The following is a 17,772-nucleotide window of genomic DNA, read 5'->3' on the forward strand; positions in this document are numbered from 1 at the left end:
AAAGGGCAAAATATTGGTTTCATAAACTCTGTTCTTAAAATAGGACTTACAGTTACAACATGAACGAGACAAACGTCGTATTCAGGAACTTCAGCAGATGCTTGTAGACCTAGAAGAACAAGAACGTGCACTAGCGTCCCGAAAGAGCAGACTCTGGAATGACAGCAGTACCTCTCCTAAAAACGTTGCTTACTTAACCACCAACATGCAAAGAGTATGGCAGCAGTTGGTTCACACTGTGCCACAAGTGAAGAAATGGGTGCAGAACAAGAGTGACAGGTAAGCAGTACTAGGTGTAAAGAGTGGTGTATACTGTAAGATTTAGGGAAAAGTAGTTCAGGTTTCTTTCCTCGTGACTGCTGCAAAGATAGAGATGCCTGTGTAGAAATCAGTAATAGAGGATGGGGGTCATTTACTTACAGAAATACATCTACATCAGGCGTATTTCTGGCGCAGATTGCGGCACAGAGGTTCTTTTCCCCACACGAGTCGGTAGGCCCGTCTCATTCATAGTTTACTATGCCTGTTTTAGGAGTAGAAAATTATCTAAATCTACACTAGCAAGGGAGCTAGTGTAGTTTTAACTTCGGTGGCTCCACCGCCGCTTCTATGTTGAGGCCTTTTTTTTTTTTTTTTTTTTTTTTTTTTTTTAACACATTGCTTTGTGTAGTGTAAAGACATAAAAAAATGACACATTTCCTTTAAAACCTCCACTCCCTCTTAAATGCGTTGATTGTGTAAGGATGGCGGTAAACTTTGAGCTATGAGTTTAGTAGTCCATTAATATACAGATTTTTATTTTTATTTTTTCAGAAAACATGGAGGCTTCCCTGATGAGGCTGAAGTGACAGCATTGCTGGACTCTCTATCAGAGCTGAAGTCTGAACTGCAAAAAGGATATGTACAGGTCAGTGTTTTATTATGGGAAACTTATTTCTTCTAGCATTAAAGGGGTTGCTCCCTTCGGAAGACCTTTTTCCATAGGCCCCTCAGCACGGCCACACCCGTTGTAATAATTATATGTACCTGATCCCTGCTGCTGGGTTCCGGCTCCATCGCTGACTCTGCAGGTCCTGGGTCTCCCCACGTCAACATCTGGTTTGACATGGGTCATGTGACCAGTGACATTTAACTCGATGACCTGATGCATGGGTGAAATCGTTCCAGTGAATTAATTTATTGCATGTCTTATAAGATGCAGCTTTTTTTACATCTATGGATTGCTGTGTACAAGTGTACAGTGATCTAATGCCACACCTATGCATGGATGTTCATAAACCTTTGCTTCCTTTAGCAGCTTTCAGATTCTCCATCCAGCGTAATTGATGTATTGAAACGTGAGAATGAGGAGCTTGCAAGCTCTGTATCACAGCTGACAAAAGAGAAAATAGAGCTGAAAAGTCAACTATCCAAACTTGCCAAGAGCCTACAACAATCGCTCCAGAAGACAAAAGATCCGGTAAATAAAAAAGAAAAAGTAGTACACAATCCATGTGGACATGCTGATGGTCAAGCAGAGGCTCAGCGGTCCCTAGACTCCATTCCTACTCACTATACATCCAGAGTAAGGAGGAGCTTGAATAAAGTGGTAGTCCTCCATGTTGACTGCTGCTCGATTCAATGTCTACAGGGCCAGCGGAGACTGGGTAGGTTGTAAATATCCTTTGTGGGGAAAACCCCTTTAAAGGGTTTCTACCACTTCGGTTTCACATAATTAGGTGTCAGACACTAGTGATCCGCTAGTGTCTGCTCTGCCAAACAATCCCAATATAATAGCTTTTGGGGCAGCCGTTTCGCTAAAAAAAGAACTTATATTGATATGTTAATGACCCTCTAGGTGCTATGGGGGCGTCATTAGCACCTAGAGCAGGGGTGCACAACCTTTTCTGGTTGGAGGCCACATTGTCAGCCTGAACCAATTCCAAGGGCCGAAAGTAAAACTTAAAGGGGTATTACCAACTAAAATACTGTATTTTTGGCATATTGAACATACAGTATATACTATAAATGTCTAGTTACCGTTCTAGGACTCCCATCTAATAAAAGAATACATGAAAGATACATGTAAGAAGCTATAAGACATAGACCTACATGCCTTTTTTTACCAGATGTTTGGGGGCCGCACAGAATGGTATCGAGGGCCACAGGTTGTGCACCCCTGACCTAGAGGATCGGTCTACCTTCACAAGATGCCGCCGCCCAGCACGTCCCTCCAGCCCGCCCATCTCCTCCGGAATGCGATCAAGCACATCAAGTGAATATCCGACCGCTTCCCTGCTCAGACATCTCTACTGCGCCGATGACGTCATAGTGCTCCATCGGCGCAGTGGAGATGTCTGAGCAGGGAAGCGGTCAGATATTCACTGCGCATGCGCCGAATACAGACGGGCACGGCGCATGCGCGAGAAGTCGTCCGCTTGATCGCATTCCGGGTGCTAATGACGCCCCCATAGCACCCAGACCGATCCTCTGGGTGCTAATGACGCCCCATAGCACCTAGGTCATTAGCATATCAATATAAGTTCTTTTTTTTTAGCGAAACAGCTGCCCCAAAAGCTATTATATTGGGATTGTTTGGCAGAGCAGACACTAGCGGATCGCTAGTGTCTGACACCTAATTAAACCGAAGTGGTAGAAACCCTTTAAGCGGCTCTTCAGTTTTATTGCATGTTTTAGTAAAGGACTAGACAAGGGGCAGATTTACCAAACCTACAGATGGTGTGAACTTAGGCTTTCTAAATGATAAATGTGGTGCAGGGACAGACACCTTTCTCTGACTATTGGTTGGCATACCTTAGGACAGATTTTTACATCAGAATTGTGTTGCAAAATGGCGCATACCGGTAATAGTTTACACCCCATTCTCACAATCATCAAAATCATATTTTTCCCATCCTTTTAGCATATACAAAAAAAACGTATACGTTAAACAGATGCCTCAGACTGATGCCCAACAGTGGCATCCATTCACCATAGAGTTCCATTGTAACAAAAAAAATAAAAATTTGTTTTTTTTTTACTGGACAGGATGCAAGAACGTGATGTGCTGCATTTTTGTGTTCTTTTTTTCCTAAAGTATACGTCAAACGGAGGCATAAAACATGATGTGAACCCACCCTAAAGCCCCATCCCTGCGTAGCTACACAAAACCCTAACTGCGTCAATTTGCAACACTTTTTAGACAGGTTCTAGGTGCAGACACAGCAAATATGGATCATGAACGTTAGCTGCCCAGTAGCATGTGACATTCTAACCTATAAAAGTGCATTGTGTGCAGTTCATCGCAGGTGTGTCAGTTTACCTACTCTTGGCTGTGGTCTTACTGTCTGCCTAACAGGAATAGACTTGTGGGTTGTTTTAGCCAAATAATGAGTCTCTGTCTTAGGGCAACCTCCACTTTGTATAGCCAATTGTCTGAAGTAGGTCTCCTTGACTCGAACTATAAAGAATTACTGATTGCACATTTTCGTACTAGGTGCATCCTGATGTTGTAGACTCAGTCCTGGAGGCAGAACGTGCTGTGTGGCTTCGTGAAAAGCGCCTCCTACAGATTGCATTGAAACATGCAGAATCGGAACTGGGGAAAGCAACTCTGGAAAACAGGCCCCTGCAAGATGTTCCAAATTCCAAGGTGAATTTCCCCGCTTCTGCACTTCACGAGAAGTGGCCTAGACACTTACCGTATTTTTCGCTTTATAAGACGCACAAAAAATTATTGCTAAAAAGTGCCTGCTTGTTATAAACAACAGTAGGGAGATCCCACATGAGCAGACCCCCTCACTGCTTCCTTAATGATCCGGCAGAGCGCAAATACAGCACTTTGCCCAATCAGTGAGAGAGCTGTGCATCTGCACTCTCTTCTCTCTCCATGCTGACACCGATCAGTATGATCAGCACATGGGGAGGAAGGTCCTACAGCTGTACTGAAAGGAAATGTAAACTCCAAGTACAGCTTAAAGGGGTTTTCCCATCTCAGACAATGGGGGCATATCGCTAGGATATGCCCTCATTGTCTGATAGGTGCGGGTCCCATGAATGGAGGGCGTACTACACATGCTCAGCCACCCTCCATTCATTTCTACGGGGCTGCCGAAAATAGCCGAGCACTGGCTTGGCTATTTCAGTCTGCCCCATAGAGATGAATGGGAGCAGGGGCCGCGCGTGCACGGTGCTCTCTCATTCACTTCTATGAGAGCAGTGCTTGGTGGTGGATGGACCCTGGGAATTCCAGGGTTCTCCAGCCACAGCTCTCCCTGTTCCGTTCTCGTTGTAGGTGCGGGTCCCAGCAGTGGGACCTGCATCGATTAGACAGTGGGGGCATATCCTAGTGATATGCCCCCATTGTTTGAGATGGGAATACCCCTTTAAGGACCTTTTGATGTCATCAATGGGAGGAGCCAGAACAGAAGAACTCTACAGCTGGCACTAGTGCAGGGAAATGTGAGTTTTTATTAAATTGGTTGGCCACCTTAAGTATCAAAAATCCAAAGTGCCCCAAACACTAGCCAAAACTATGAAGTATTAATAAATGTACAGACTATATATCATTTTTCTAACCTGTTCACATGACGCGCCTCCCTGGAGGAGCTCTTCAGACCAGCTGCAAAGTGAAAGCAAATATCCCAGCATGCAGTGCAGCAGGAGCAGAGGAGCAGTCACATGACATCCCTGCCCACCAGAGTCCCTCAGACATTACCAATAACTCAGTCTTCAGTGAATGACGCCTGTACACACATAGCAATAGAAAGTACGCCCCAGTCCCAGCAGTAGAGAGAGGCCACTACCCGTCCCACACAGGAATGTGCTAATTAGTGATGAGCGAACTTGTGTTTTAAGTTCGGCGTCTAAAGTTCGGGTTATCGAAGAATCGCGTTATGGATTCCGCTACCACGGACCATTAACACTAGTGCTAATGTATCATACAGATTTTACTGTGGTGGGTGCCTTGTTCATTTGCTGTGGGGCCCAGTTATTTCTAGATGTGCCACTGGATGGAAGCCATGAACAGAATGGCTAGAGAGGGAGATTTATAATTTCTTTTTGTTTCTGAAAAGTGGCGTTAAAAAGTTGCAAACTATGGGCCAGATTTATCATGACTCTGACAGCTCACTCCACTTTAACATATGGCTAAAGTCAGTTTTAGCCAAGTCAGATTTATGATCGGCCCTTTAAGACTGTAATAAATGTGGTTTGACGGTAGCAGTTTATCCGTCAGTAAGCAGCTTTACAAAAGTCGCACATCTTTACGAGTTGCACGTTTTTATGAAAAAGTCGCATGTTCTATTAAAAAGTCTCATAAGATAAGCATGGTCTTCACTGGAGTGAAATTGCGACTTTTTTGCGACTTTTTAAATAGTCCCAATAGTAAATCTGTCTAGAGAGTCATTTACATAAGAAAACACGCCCACTTTCAGAAAACTGGTGACTTTTTCCCTCCATTATTCTGACTTGAGCTAATGATAAATCTGGCCCTATGTGTTTTTGCGACCTTTTAACTGTGCCTTTAAAAAAAGAAAGGCATGGCAGGGAGGGGACGTGACCAGTCGCCCCAACAAATTTGTGCATTTTTGCCAGTTTTCTGACTCTAATAAAGCCAGAAATCAATGGCAGCTCTGACCGGTCATAGATTTCTGCATGGACTGCCGGAGGAGGGGGGTCTGTTGAGGTGGGGGGGACAGATCTTTGTTGCACAAGAACTCGGATGAATAAATTTGTACAAATCAATCTGCTCACTTAGCGAGGAGCCTCCTATCATCACACGACTTATTCCCAGCTGACAACCTAGAAATCATCTATGAATATATGACTACCCTACATCTGGGGAAAAAGGCAAAACTGTGTAGTTAAACATCTCTATATACAATGTACAGGGGGTCACACATCTGTATATACAGTATACAGGGGGTCACAGATCTCTATATGCAGTGGCGGGGATCACACATTACTGTGTACAAGGGTACATTATAAACTATATAGTTGTATGTGTCCTACCTGTACACTGTATATAGAGATGTGTGACACCCCCTTCCCTGTACACTGTATAATAATAATGTGACCCTCCAGTGTAGGGAGCACACATCTCTATAAATGAGGGGAGGGGGGGGGGGGGGGGGGGGAAGGATAGGGTGCAGGAAGCATAGGGCACACATTTACAGATGGTGACTAGTGACTGCTGCTGATATCACTGACCTCAGCCATACTGACTGCTCAGAAGGTCTGTTGGTCTGGCTGTAATAAACATGTCTGTGATCACAGAGCAGAGGGGCCATAAACAGGACAGACACTTGGATTGCTCACAGTTTGTGGTCCACAGCACCTTTCTGGCTCTGCTACATTCTCACATACAGCAGGATCCTCTTAATACAGGAGAGACAGGGGGCGGAGTCTGCAGTCAGTGAGCTCCTATCACAGCTTCTCCTCACAGTAGTATAAATATGCACCACATAAAATATTCTTTGCAATTTAATGGTAATTTGTATATCAGGATCCTGATATCCCTTCATCCCTGACCACAGAAACCCTAAGCCGCTGAGGAAGGTCCCTATGGACCGAAACGTCCGGCTGATATATGAATAGTGGTTACGCAGCATTTAATTTCCTATAAACTGGATCATGAACCTCTTATTGTGAAAGTCACTAAATAAAATTACCTTTAAATTGCAAAAAATATTCTGTGTGCCGCATATTTATACTACTGTTGGATGACCATCAGGTCTTTGCTGGCACCGGGAAGACCCAAAACAGTGTGCGGTACTCCATTCTTTAATATACAGCTTCTCCTCACAGTCTTCCTTCCTCCTGCAAAAGTTAATTTTTCTCGTACATTCCATAGGGGGACACAGATCGTGGGTATAGCCTAGGTCTTTACTAGGAGGAGACACTATGCAAATAAAAAAAGAGAGCTCCTCCTCCCCGGGTTATACCCCCCATGCTCCATCGGGAGGACCCCAGTTTTGCTTATTGTTGGATAAGGAGGTGAAATTTTCTACTTTACTCCTGTTTATTATTTTTTCAGCAGTGGACGCAGGGTCGCAATTCTGCTTCCCTGGTCTCTCGGTGGAGCAAGCGCCGGGGTCGAACTGACGTCCCCAACTACCTCCCACCCTCCCCCAGAAGTTAAGTCGAACCGGGCTCGAGCTGCAGCTCTGGCGGCCTACCGGATTCGGGGTCACCTTCCTGAGCTCCTCCAGATCACTGCCACTCCTTGTGCCAGCTGACTGAGAGGTGACCTCCTCTGGTGTGGATTTGAGGGGTGAAGACTGCATGGCGCAGATAAGTACACTGTCTCCCGGTGTGACACTTTGGGCCGCTTGGTGGGGGGTTTGAAGGGGGGAAGAATCCCTTGTTCAGGTATAGCAACAAACTTAGAAATTTCAGGCTCCAGCACTCATTTTTTGAAGTGTCAGGCTCTCCATCTTTATTAAACAATTGTGCATAGACAATACAGGACTCACATTCTCTCTGGTGTGGGCTGTTTACGCGTTTCGAAAGGTTCTTATTCGTAACAGGGAAGAATCCCTGTCTGGGGCATCGCTACAGAAGCGGCAACTTCCTCTGCTCTCCCTCAGCGGTGTCTAGGTGGCGGGCCCTCCTACCCTTCCGACAGCCGCGTCTGTTATTTTTCATATTTCCCGCGCACGTGCGGGTTTCGCACCACCTGACGCTATTTGTGGGCGGCATCCTATTCTTCTGCTCCGCACTTCCGGCTCAGCGCTCGGCTTCTCACGGCTCTACTCTGTCGCGGTTGCGTGCTGCAGGAACGGTAGGAGACCCTGACCCCTTCCTTTGCAGGGGCCTCACAAAAATTTAAGTCGGCCCCAGTGCGGCTATGATTTGCTGCTTGCCACTTTCGGTCACGGGATCCTGTGACTTTTGCCTTGCCCCTGGACAGTATCGTCCTCTCCTCCTCCCCCTCTCACTCAGCCCAGTCCTCCCTCCGCCCTGTCGGAGCCCGCGGAACCCGCTTGCCTCTGCCATTTCAAGAGTGGCCGCTGATTTAGCCCAAGTCTCTTGGGCTGCCATGGCCTTCATGGAACGCATGGCGTCCACGGATCCTGCGGCTAACACCATACCGCTTCCCAGTGGTTCCCACAGAGGACGCTCGGCCACTAAGAGGCAGCGTACACAGCAGCATCCTTCCTCGGATGACTGCTTCCCCTCCTCGCCTGGAGGCCTGTTCAGACACTTCCCCTCCTAGCAGGGACCATAGATCGGAAGGGTAAAGGTCCAGTTCTGACGAGGACACAGAGCTGGAGCCCTCGCCCAAGCTGTCCACTATGGTGGCAGACTTGGTGGCGGCGGTCCGGGATACTTTTGATATCCAGGGGGAATCTCCTTCGGCTGGTAGCCAGGAATTCCCTCTTTTCCACTCGAGGAAACCTCAAACGGTTGTATTCCCCATACATAGCGAGTTTGACAAGGTCCTCTCTAAGGCCTGGGACCGCCCTAATCACCAGTTTTCTTCCACGAAACGTATGGATACTCTTTATCCATTTCCTGCAGAAAATGTGCAACAGTGGTCTTCTCCTCCTAAGGTCGACCCGCCGGTTGCCAGATTGGCTAAGAATACAGCCATTCCTGTCTTGGACGGTTCGTCTCTACGGGATGCAGTTGACAGGCGTTTGGATTCTCTGTCCAAAGCCATCTTCACTCTGGCAGGCACTGGCCTGCGGCCCGCTTTCGCCTCGGCCTGGGTATACAGAGCGCTTTCCGAATGGTTGCAGCGCCACCATCAGGACCTGGCGGAGCAGGATGCCTCTGCGGACACCTTTAAACTTTATCCTCCAGATGTCTCAGGTGACGAAGTTTCTCTGCGAAGCTTCCTTTGATGTTAGCATTCTCCTTGCGCGGATTTCGGTCACACAGCGCAGAGAAGTCTGGTTGAAGGTTTGGGACGCTGACGCTTCCTCTAAGCGTTCCCTCACTAACCTCCCCTTTTCGGGTTCCAGGCTTTTCGGTGCTGAGTTGGACGAGATCATCTCGGACGTGACGGGGGGCAAGAGTACCAATCTAGATCCAAGCGCACCTTTTGGAGGTCGGTCCTCTGGTTCTAGGAACCAGTCCTTTTGTCGCTTCTCTTCCAGATCTGCGGCAGCCCCCTTCCTGGGTGGCTCTCAGGACTCCCGTAAGAAGCCTGCCTTTAAGCACCAGCCTTCCTGGTGCCTGTGGCCACAATCAGCCCGCCCTGCGGCTCCCAAGCAGTACTCCGCCTGAAGGGGCGCCCCCAACTCTTACGGTGGGGGGCCGATTGCTCTCCTTTTAACAGGTTTGGAGAGCGCATATCCAGGACGCCTGGGCCCTGGAGATTGTAACATCTGGTTACAAAATAGAATTCGCTTCCAGGCCTCCGGAGCGTTTCTTCTCTTCTTGGGTTCCGGGGGATCCGGTCCGGGCCTCGGCTCTTTTGCAGGCGGACTCTTCCCTTTTGGACAGGGGAGTGATTGTTCTAGTCCACTTGGAGGTGCAAGGCGCAGTTTTCTACTCCAACCAATTTGTGGTGCTAAAGGAGGGATCGGTGCATCCTGTTCTAGACCTGAAGCTGTTAAACTGGTCTCTGCGGGTCCGGAGGTTCCGGATGGAATCCCTCCGATCCGTTATTGCTTCTCTTCTTCCAGGGGAATTCCTCGCGTCGGTGGACATACAAGACGCCTATTTGCATGTCCCTATAGCAGAATCTCACCACAGGTTTCTGCGCTTCGCTGTCAGCGGGCAGCATTACCAGTTTGTCGCCCTGCCCTTTGGGCTGGCTACGGCCCCTCGGGTATTCACAAAGATCTTGGCACCACACTTGGCGCTCCTCCGTACCAGGGGCATATCTCTGTTACCCTACCTGGATGACATACTGATAAAGGCTTCCTCCCTTCCCCAGGCCAGGGACAGAGTCCGGATTACTGTTCAGACTCTGGAGCAGTTCGGCTGGCTGATCAATGTCCAGAAGTAATCTCTTCACCCCTCACAGAGGTTGACCTTCCTAGGGATGGTTCTGGACACCATGGCAGCTCGGATATTCCTTCCGGGTTCCAAGTCCTCTCGAATTCAGGAGTCTCTCCTACTGCGCTCTCAACGACTCTCCATCCGGGAGTGCATGAGGGTTCTGGGGCTGATGGTGGCCTCCTTCGAGGCCGTCCCCTTTGCCCAGTTTCACACTCGGCCTCTACAGCGGGCGATTCTGTCCTTTTTTGGGACAGGACGTCGTGCGGTCTGGACTCTCGAGTCCGTCTGCCTCCTCAGGTACGGGTGGAACTCCAGTGGTGGCTGTCCCCCCAAAACCTGATTTCAGGGAGGTCCTTTCTTCCGATCTCCTGGACAGTCGTCACCACCGACTCTCGCCTCCTAGGTTGGGGTGGTGTTCTTCAGACCCGGATGGTGCAGGGGGTTTGGTCGGCAGCGGTGGCCCACCTTCCGATCAACGTGTTGGAGCTCAGAGCAATTTTCCTCTCCCTTTCTCACTGGACTCCTCTCCTGGCAGGTCTCCCAGTAAGGGTCCAGTCGGACAATGCCACAGCCGTGGCTTAAGTCAACCACCAGGGCGAGAACCGCAGCCAGACGGTGATGCAGGAGGCGGAAAGGATCCTCCAGTGGGCGGAGACTCATGTTCCAGTACTGTCGGCAGTGTACATCCCGGGGATCGACAATTGGAAGGTGGACTTTCTCAGCCGCAACACTGTGGATCCAGGAGAGCGGTCCTTAAATCCAGAAGTTTTCGAGGACATCTGTCGCCGGTGGGGCCGCCCGGACGTCGACCTGATGGCGTCCAGGCTCAACAAAAAGGTTCCCACGTTTCTGGCCCGTGCTTGGGATCCGGAGGCGTACGGGGTGGACGCGCTGGTGTCTCTGTGGTGAGGCTTCCCCCTCGCCGTGCCTGGTTCTCGGACGTCACTCGGATGCTGGCAGACGTTCCGTGGCCTCTTCCTCTCAGGGAGGACCTACTGTCTCAAGGACCGCTCTTTCACCAGAATTTCGCATTCGGTCCCTCCGTATGTTCCTCCCCTGGGACCTAAATTTGGATCTGTCTTCCCTCCAGGCAGCTCCCTTTGAACCTCTGACGGAGGTTTCTTTGAATCTTCTCACCTGGAAGGTGGTCTTTTTGGTGGCGATCACCTCGATCAGGGGGATATCTGAGCTGGCCGCGCTTTCCTGTAGGGAGCCCTTTTTGGTCTTCCACCAGGATAAGGCGGTGCTACGCCCGGTCCCTTTATTTTTGCCCAAGGTGGTCTCCGCCTTCCACCTTAATGAAGATATAGTCCTGCCCTCTTTTTGTCCATCCCCAGCAAACCGCAAGGAGCGCTTTCTCCATTCCCTGGACGTTGTCCGGGCTTTGCGAGTGTACCTGTCGGTTACTGCCTCTTTCCGCCTTACGGATTCCCTTTTCCTGATTCCGGAGGGGCCTCGCAAAGGTCTGGCGGCTTCCATGGTCTCAGTAGCCCGGTGGATTCGGTCAGCTATTGCCACAGAGTATCTTGCCCGTGGCAGGGTTCCCCCGGCCGGGGTTACCGCGCACTCCACCAGGGCGGTGGGGGTCTCCTGGGCTAGGTGTAATCGTGCCTCGGCATCTCAACTTTGTAAGGCGGCCACCTGGTCCTTTACAAAGTTTTACCAATTGCACTTTTTGGCATCGGCGGATGCTGTCCTTGGGCGCAAGGTATTGCAAGCGGTGGTTCCTGTTTGACCACTGGGCGTTCCCCCTGGAGGTGCTGGTTTTTCCCACCCCATGGACTGCTCTGGGACGTCCCATGGTCTGTGTCCCCCAATGGAATGTACGAGAAAAGGAGATTTTTTGTGAAACTCACCTGTAAAATCTTTTTATAGTCTTTTCCATTGGGGGACACAGCTCCCTCCCATTCTTGCATGTTGTAGGAAGGGTTGGTTTAGTTCTTCGGGTCCTGAAGGTTTTCGGTCCGATGGCGGTATTCCTTTGTTCTGGTCTCTATTGCTTTGGTCTCCTCCTACTGCTTTTGCACGCATGGGGGTATAGCCCGGGGAGGAGGAGCTCTCTTTTTTTATTTGCATATTGTCTCCTCCTAGTAATGACCTAGGCTATACCCATGGTCTGTGTCCCCCAATGGAAAAGACGAAAAAGGATTTTACAGGTGAGTTTCACAAAAAATTTCCTTATTTCTGCTTTTAAGAATCTTCCTGCTAAGCCCCTCCAGCCCCGCACAGGCAGAAGGCACCTCTGATACAAGCAGGGTGCTTCTAGGACCCAGACAGCAGCACTCCTTCAGGCATGGACCAGGTTGCTCTTCCATGGTAGGTGCAGGGATAGACCAGACAGGCAGCTGTGAGAGCAGGAGAGGGGGGGCGTGGTGAGAGGAGGGGGGCGTGGCTGCCAATAGCAAGGAAACTAGGTAGATCTGCTTAAGAAGATATCAGTAAGGCTACATGCACACTACCTTATGTGTTTTGCGGATCGGTTATAACAATGCCTAAAACGGACAAGATTAGGACATGTTCTATTTTTTATTTTTTTGCGGGGCTATGGCACAATTTTTTTTTGCGGCACTATTTTTTTTTTCGGAGGAACGGACATTCGGATGCGGATAGCACACTGTGTGCTGTCCGCATTTTTGGCGGACACATTGAAATGAATGGGTCTGCATCCTATCCGCAAAAAAAACGGAACGGACACGGAAACAAAATCCATTCGTGTGCATGAGGCCCAAGTGTAATATTTCCCATTTTTTTTATTACAGTTTAATAAGTGCTAATAGAGTGGCCAACCCCTTTAAAGATAAGAGTGTATCAGGGCTGTGTGTGTGTATAGCAGTGCAAAGAAAATAGACCTAGAAAATATTTTTTTCTAACTTTCTGTTTCTAAATATGGAGCGTCTTATAATCCGGTACATCTTATAACGTGAAAAATGCGGTCATATACTTTCCTCTAAAATCCACTTCAATCTTTTTTTTTTTTTTTCGTAGATGCAGCGTCTCTACCGAAAATACCTCAGAGCTGAAAGTTTCCGCAAAGCCTTAGTCTACCAAAAGAAATATTTACTCCTCCTCCTTGGGGGCTTTCAAGCATGTGAAAAGGCAACCCTGTCTCTGATTGCACGCATGGGTGTATATCCTTCTCCTGCGGATCTGCAGATTCCCAGTAAATGCCAGTCTGGCATCGGAAAATTTCGTTCAGCTGTGAGGGCGGTCATTGCCATTTCTAGGTACACATCATTTTTGGTTTACAGAAGCCTATTTTATTAAAGCTTATTTGAGTGATGGATTGCTATTGGCTCATGTGACTGTCAATCATGACTCTGTGTACAGATTTATACTGCTAGATAGATATTCTGACAGAAAACCAGATTGAGTTAGTGATGGACACTGTAAGAAACATTAAGTCTGGTGAGGCTTCTAGAAAAGTGTGTGTACAATGCATACTGTATCCTGTGACTTGTACTCCATAGTTTATCATGACCATTTTCGTGTTTGCTTTAAAAAAAAAAAATATTTTCCAGGTTAAAGTTCTTGGTCAGGAAATGGCATAAAGTAAATCGTAAAAGTGGTGGTGAAGATTCAGGGACACGGCAAGGTAAGAATCCTACAATGTACCTGTCCACCCCGTGTGCTGTCCCTATATGTGGTTCCGTTCTGTGGAAAAGATTGTCCTACTGTCCGCAATCACGGACAAGGACAGGCATTTTCCATTATGGTTGCTGCCATGTGTGGTCCGCAAATTGCGTAACGCACACGGCAGGTACCCGTGTTTCGCGGATCTGCAAAGCACTACGGTCGTCTGAGTGGCCTTTTATTGTGAGCCAAGATCGGGTGCGGGTCAAAAACCTTTGACTAGGTTTCGCTACTGGTTTTGGCTCACAATCACTGATGGAAATAACTGACCATATAGCTGAAGTGTGAACACCGCGTCTCGGTGTAAAAAATAGTATACAGCCCCCTGATTTACGTACTGTACATGAGGCATTGGTATACGTTTTGATCAAAATGCAAAAGCCCACTCGCCACTCCAAGGTTGCCCCCTTAAGTGGAACCTACTCTAATTTGGTGCCACACCACGTTGCTACCACCGACTCTGCAGAACCACAACAGCAGACGGTAGGACCGAGCAGTCCATCAGCACCCCTGCTAGTCAAAGCAACCCTGGCACTGGGCCCTGCCAGCATGGCGCCACAGAGCAACAATGGCGACCACGCAGTACCACACAATGTGAAAAGATGTCAAAAGCTCACCTTACCAGGAACTCCAACTGAGAATTGGTAGGAATTTATTAACCCTTATGCAGTCTGCTAATTAGAATCCACAGGGCCAAATGGAGGAGTGCTGATACCATGGGAGAAAGAAAGACGCTAATGAATTATCAAAAAAAAAGGAGCAAAACATAGATCGCACATCCACATGCTATGCTTTGATGAGACCTACCGTTACCCTTTGATAATGAGTATGTGTTGTCACATTTAGGGCTCATTCACACAACCGTGGGGCCACCAAAAATGCACGCGATGTGCTGATTCTTTCCGTGGCCCCACAAAAAAGATAACATGTCCTATTCTTGTCAATTTTGCAGACAAGAATAGGCATTTCTATAATGGGCTGCCCATTCCGTTCCGTAAATTGCAGAACGCACACGGGCGGCATCTGTGTTTTTCAGACCGCAAAACGCAGCGCGGTTGTCTGAATAAGCCTTCAGGAGGGCTTTTGTTTCCACTAAAGTTGTGGGTGGTAGGAATAAGGGACATTGCATAAACCAGTGCCCGTTTGTGTCTCAGATTTTTACTGGCATCTTGATTGTGGAAATTTTGGTCTCTTTATGACAACTGCGCACAATTTCGATTTATGTGCGGATAAACAGCAGTGTAATACAGTACCAGCAAAGTGAATGAGATTTGGCAAACCTCATGCACACTTTGCTTTTTGTCTTCCGTGCAGAAATTGACCTGCCGGGCGGATTTTGAAATCTTATCAATAGTTTGTGCGATTCCATACCGTCTGTAGAGGAGTTTCCCCATAGACGTCAGTGGGGTTGTTAAAATCTAAGAGGAAATCCGCACCAGCAAATGCAGCAATACCGTGATTAATAGTGCAGATTTCATGTTTTTTTTTTTTTTCGGCAAATAATGTATGCAGGTAGCATTAATGTTTTTTTGTGAAGATCTAGACATGTAAGAATAAGTGGTACCTTTATTTATTTATTTATTTTTTTAAGTTTTTATGCACCTCTGGTTCTGCTGAGACTTTTGACCAGACATGAATTGCTAAGCATTAGGTTTTGATGCAAAATTCCATAAGGGCCTGCATCAGTGACATTTTTACAATACTTTTTTTTTTTTTTTTTTTTTTTTTTTAAGTGCCAGTGAACAAAATGGATGTTTTACAACAGCAGAGTGGTACAACACTGAGCTCCCCTCCAACCCGAGACCTGCCATTTAGCATCTTTCGCAGTCCGAATACTAGTACCGGTACGATATCTGTAAAGCCATCACAGTGGACACCAAAATGGTTAGTAAAAAAAGGTTCATGATCTCTCTTAATTGTTTTTAAGAACTAAAGTGATAGTGATTTTGTTTTTCTTGTTTTATACAGGGCCGGACACTCCCCAGCCTTAACCACTGAAAGATCTTGCCACTCTTCTCAAGATCCTGAGCAATCTATTACAGAGTATATCCACCATCTGGAGCTGGTCCAACGAAGACTGGGCGGACTTCAGAATGGTAAGTCTATAATAAACTAAACATCAGCACTTAAGATGGTTGGAACATGAGACATTGTTTCCTATTACAAAGATCTGTGCAAGTAAGTCCCTTTTTAAACACTGATGAAAGAATAATGGGACAGGTTTGAGATAGGGGTTTCTATTACCTTCCCCCTAATCTCTGCCCACTTTTCTAAAAGTGCTGTGAGCTGTGAAAATCCTAAAAGTTGCGAATTTTATCACATGATACCGCAGAACTTTGCCGCACTTGTACACCAGTTTTCTTTGTTGATTTGATACATTGTTCATAATGGCAAAAACAGTTATGTGAAATTCTTTTTACTAGTCTTTAACAGTCCTAATTTAGCAAGAGAGCAGATAGATGTATGCTGTAGAACATTCTTCAAATAATTCTGCCTACCCACTCAATAGGGAAAGACCTCTTTCAGACAAGCGTGTCCAGTGCAGAAAACACACTGTGGAAGCGTGATTCCCTGTTAAAAACACTGTTCCTTTCACAGGATCGCATGGCATTATAATGATTTATAATGCTCTGCATGATCTTACTTCTGCAAAATTAGGCTACATGCACACAAACGTATGTGTCTTTTTCGGTCTGCAAAAAAAAAAGGATGACATCCGTATGCCATAATTTTTTTTGCAGATCCATCGTAACAATGCCTAAAACGGACAAGAAAAGTTCAAATGTTCTATTTTTTTGGCGGGGCTACGGAACGGACATACTGATGCGGACAGCACACGGTGTGCTGTCAGCATTTTTTGCTGACCCATTGAAATGAATGGGTCTGCATCCTATCCGCCCCAAAAAAAAAATGAACGGACACAGAAACTAAATTGGTTCGTGTGCATGTAGCCTTACACTGATGGTATCATGTCAGTATAAGAGTATATTCACACGACCGTAATTGCGGATCCGCAATAATATTGGTTATTCAAAATCCACAGCATACAGTACCAGTCAAAAGGATGACATTTTACTAAATCTCATCTGCATACTGCATAAAAAATTTGCCTGGAAATTGATATGATCTAAAGTCCATACCATATCAACTTGATTTGCAATGTAACTCGTGGATTTTGCCACTGATTTGTGGAAAAATCACAGCGGATACTTTCCTTTTCACTTAACCCATAGAAAGAAACTTGTGTAATGCAAATAAAATCCAATAAGGAATGTGTGGCTTTCTCTAGTGGCTGCGTTTTGTGCATCCAGAAACTTTCGACAGATACATAGAGGGGAAATCTCCTGAAGTTTAAAAGCATTTATTCTTTCTCTACAGGTCCCTCACTAGAACAAACTCATGGTAAATATGCCTGGAAATGAGGCCATCGATCCTTTTTCCTGCTTTTATTTTTAATATGCAAAAACTAATTTTGTATTTTTCTACTATCAATAAATCTATTTATACACTTAATATTTTAGTACTTTGTATAAAGTATGTTTGTTTGTTTTTTTAATGTAATAAGTTTGTATATGGAGGAGAGCACAATCACTTAAGTCTCGGTTCAGAGAGACTCCTTAATTTGAGTGATCACTGGGTGGTCAATGCTTTTTATGTGTTATATTTTTGTCATTTTGTAAAAAATAAATCATTTATCCACATTTATTTGATATTGTGTAGTTACTTTTTTTTCCTGCCTTTTTTAAAAAGAAAAAATTGTTTTTGTGCAATTAATGATAAGTTTCTAAGTATTAAAAAACTTTCTATTAACATTTGATCACTGATATGATGGACCATTAAATGCATCAAAGTTTTCTTGTCAAGGCCATACACTCCACATATACACATAATGGATATAAAAGTTTTTGTCTAGATGTTTTGATCGCACATAGAAACTCCATGTTATCTGCTTTTGTGTGACTGGTTGAGCATATCCAACAAGGCTCTCTTCCCACAGTGTACAGTTGTCACAATACCAGGAGTTTAATTTGATTTCGATACCAAGAAAAAGTATTGCAATACTGGATACCAATTCCATAACATCGGAGTCGCCCAAGGTCTCCAGAAAGGTCTACCTATAATAAGGACTCTGATTCAGATTTTTCTGGGGAGGACAAGGATAGAGAATCCAGACAGGCCTTAGCAGGTGATTTCTTCTCTTCAGATGAG

The 17,772-nt window shown here is 46.4% G+C and overlaps 1 protein-coding gene across 5 annotated transcripts in view; it reads left to right on the forward strand.

The window, feature by feature from the left end:
- PCNT (pericentrin) overlaps positions 1-17,275 on the forward strand; it is a 113,593-nt gene extending 96,318 nt beyond the window's left edge. For 4 of the 5 annotated variants that reach the window (XM_044303371.1, XM_044303374.1, XM_044303373.1 and 1 more), the window contains 9 exons: positions 44-279; positions 814-907; positions 1,295-1,459; positions 3,476-3,631; positions 12,919-13,157; positions 13,452-13,525; positions 15,297-15,447; positions 15,532-15,659; positions 16,942-17,275. In XM_044303371.1, coding sequence (XP_044159306.1) covers positions 44-279; positions 814-907; positions 1,295-1,459; positions 3,476-3,631; positions 12,919-13,157; positions 13,452-13,525; positions 15,297-15,447; positions 15,532-15,659; positions 16,942-16,985 — 1,287 coding nt within the window. In that variant the 3' untranslated portion in view covers positions 16,986-17,275. The remainder of the gene's footprint in view (positions 1-43; positions 280-813; positions 908-1,294; positions 1,460-3,475; positions 3,632-12,918; positions 13,158-13,451; positions 13,526-15,296; positions 15,448-15,531; positions 15,660-16,941) is intronic. The other variant, XM_044303372.1, reaches the window with a different exon arrangement.
- Positions 17,276-17,772: the final 497 nt, after the last annotated feature.

This window comes from Bufo gargarizans, chromosome 8 (genome assembly GCF_014858855.1).
Source record: "Bufo gargarizans isolate SCDJY-AF-19 chromosome 8, ASM1485885v1, whole genome shotgun sequence".
NCBI lineage: Eukaryota > Metazoa > Chordata > Amphibia > Anura > Bufonidae > Bufo > Bufo gargarizans.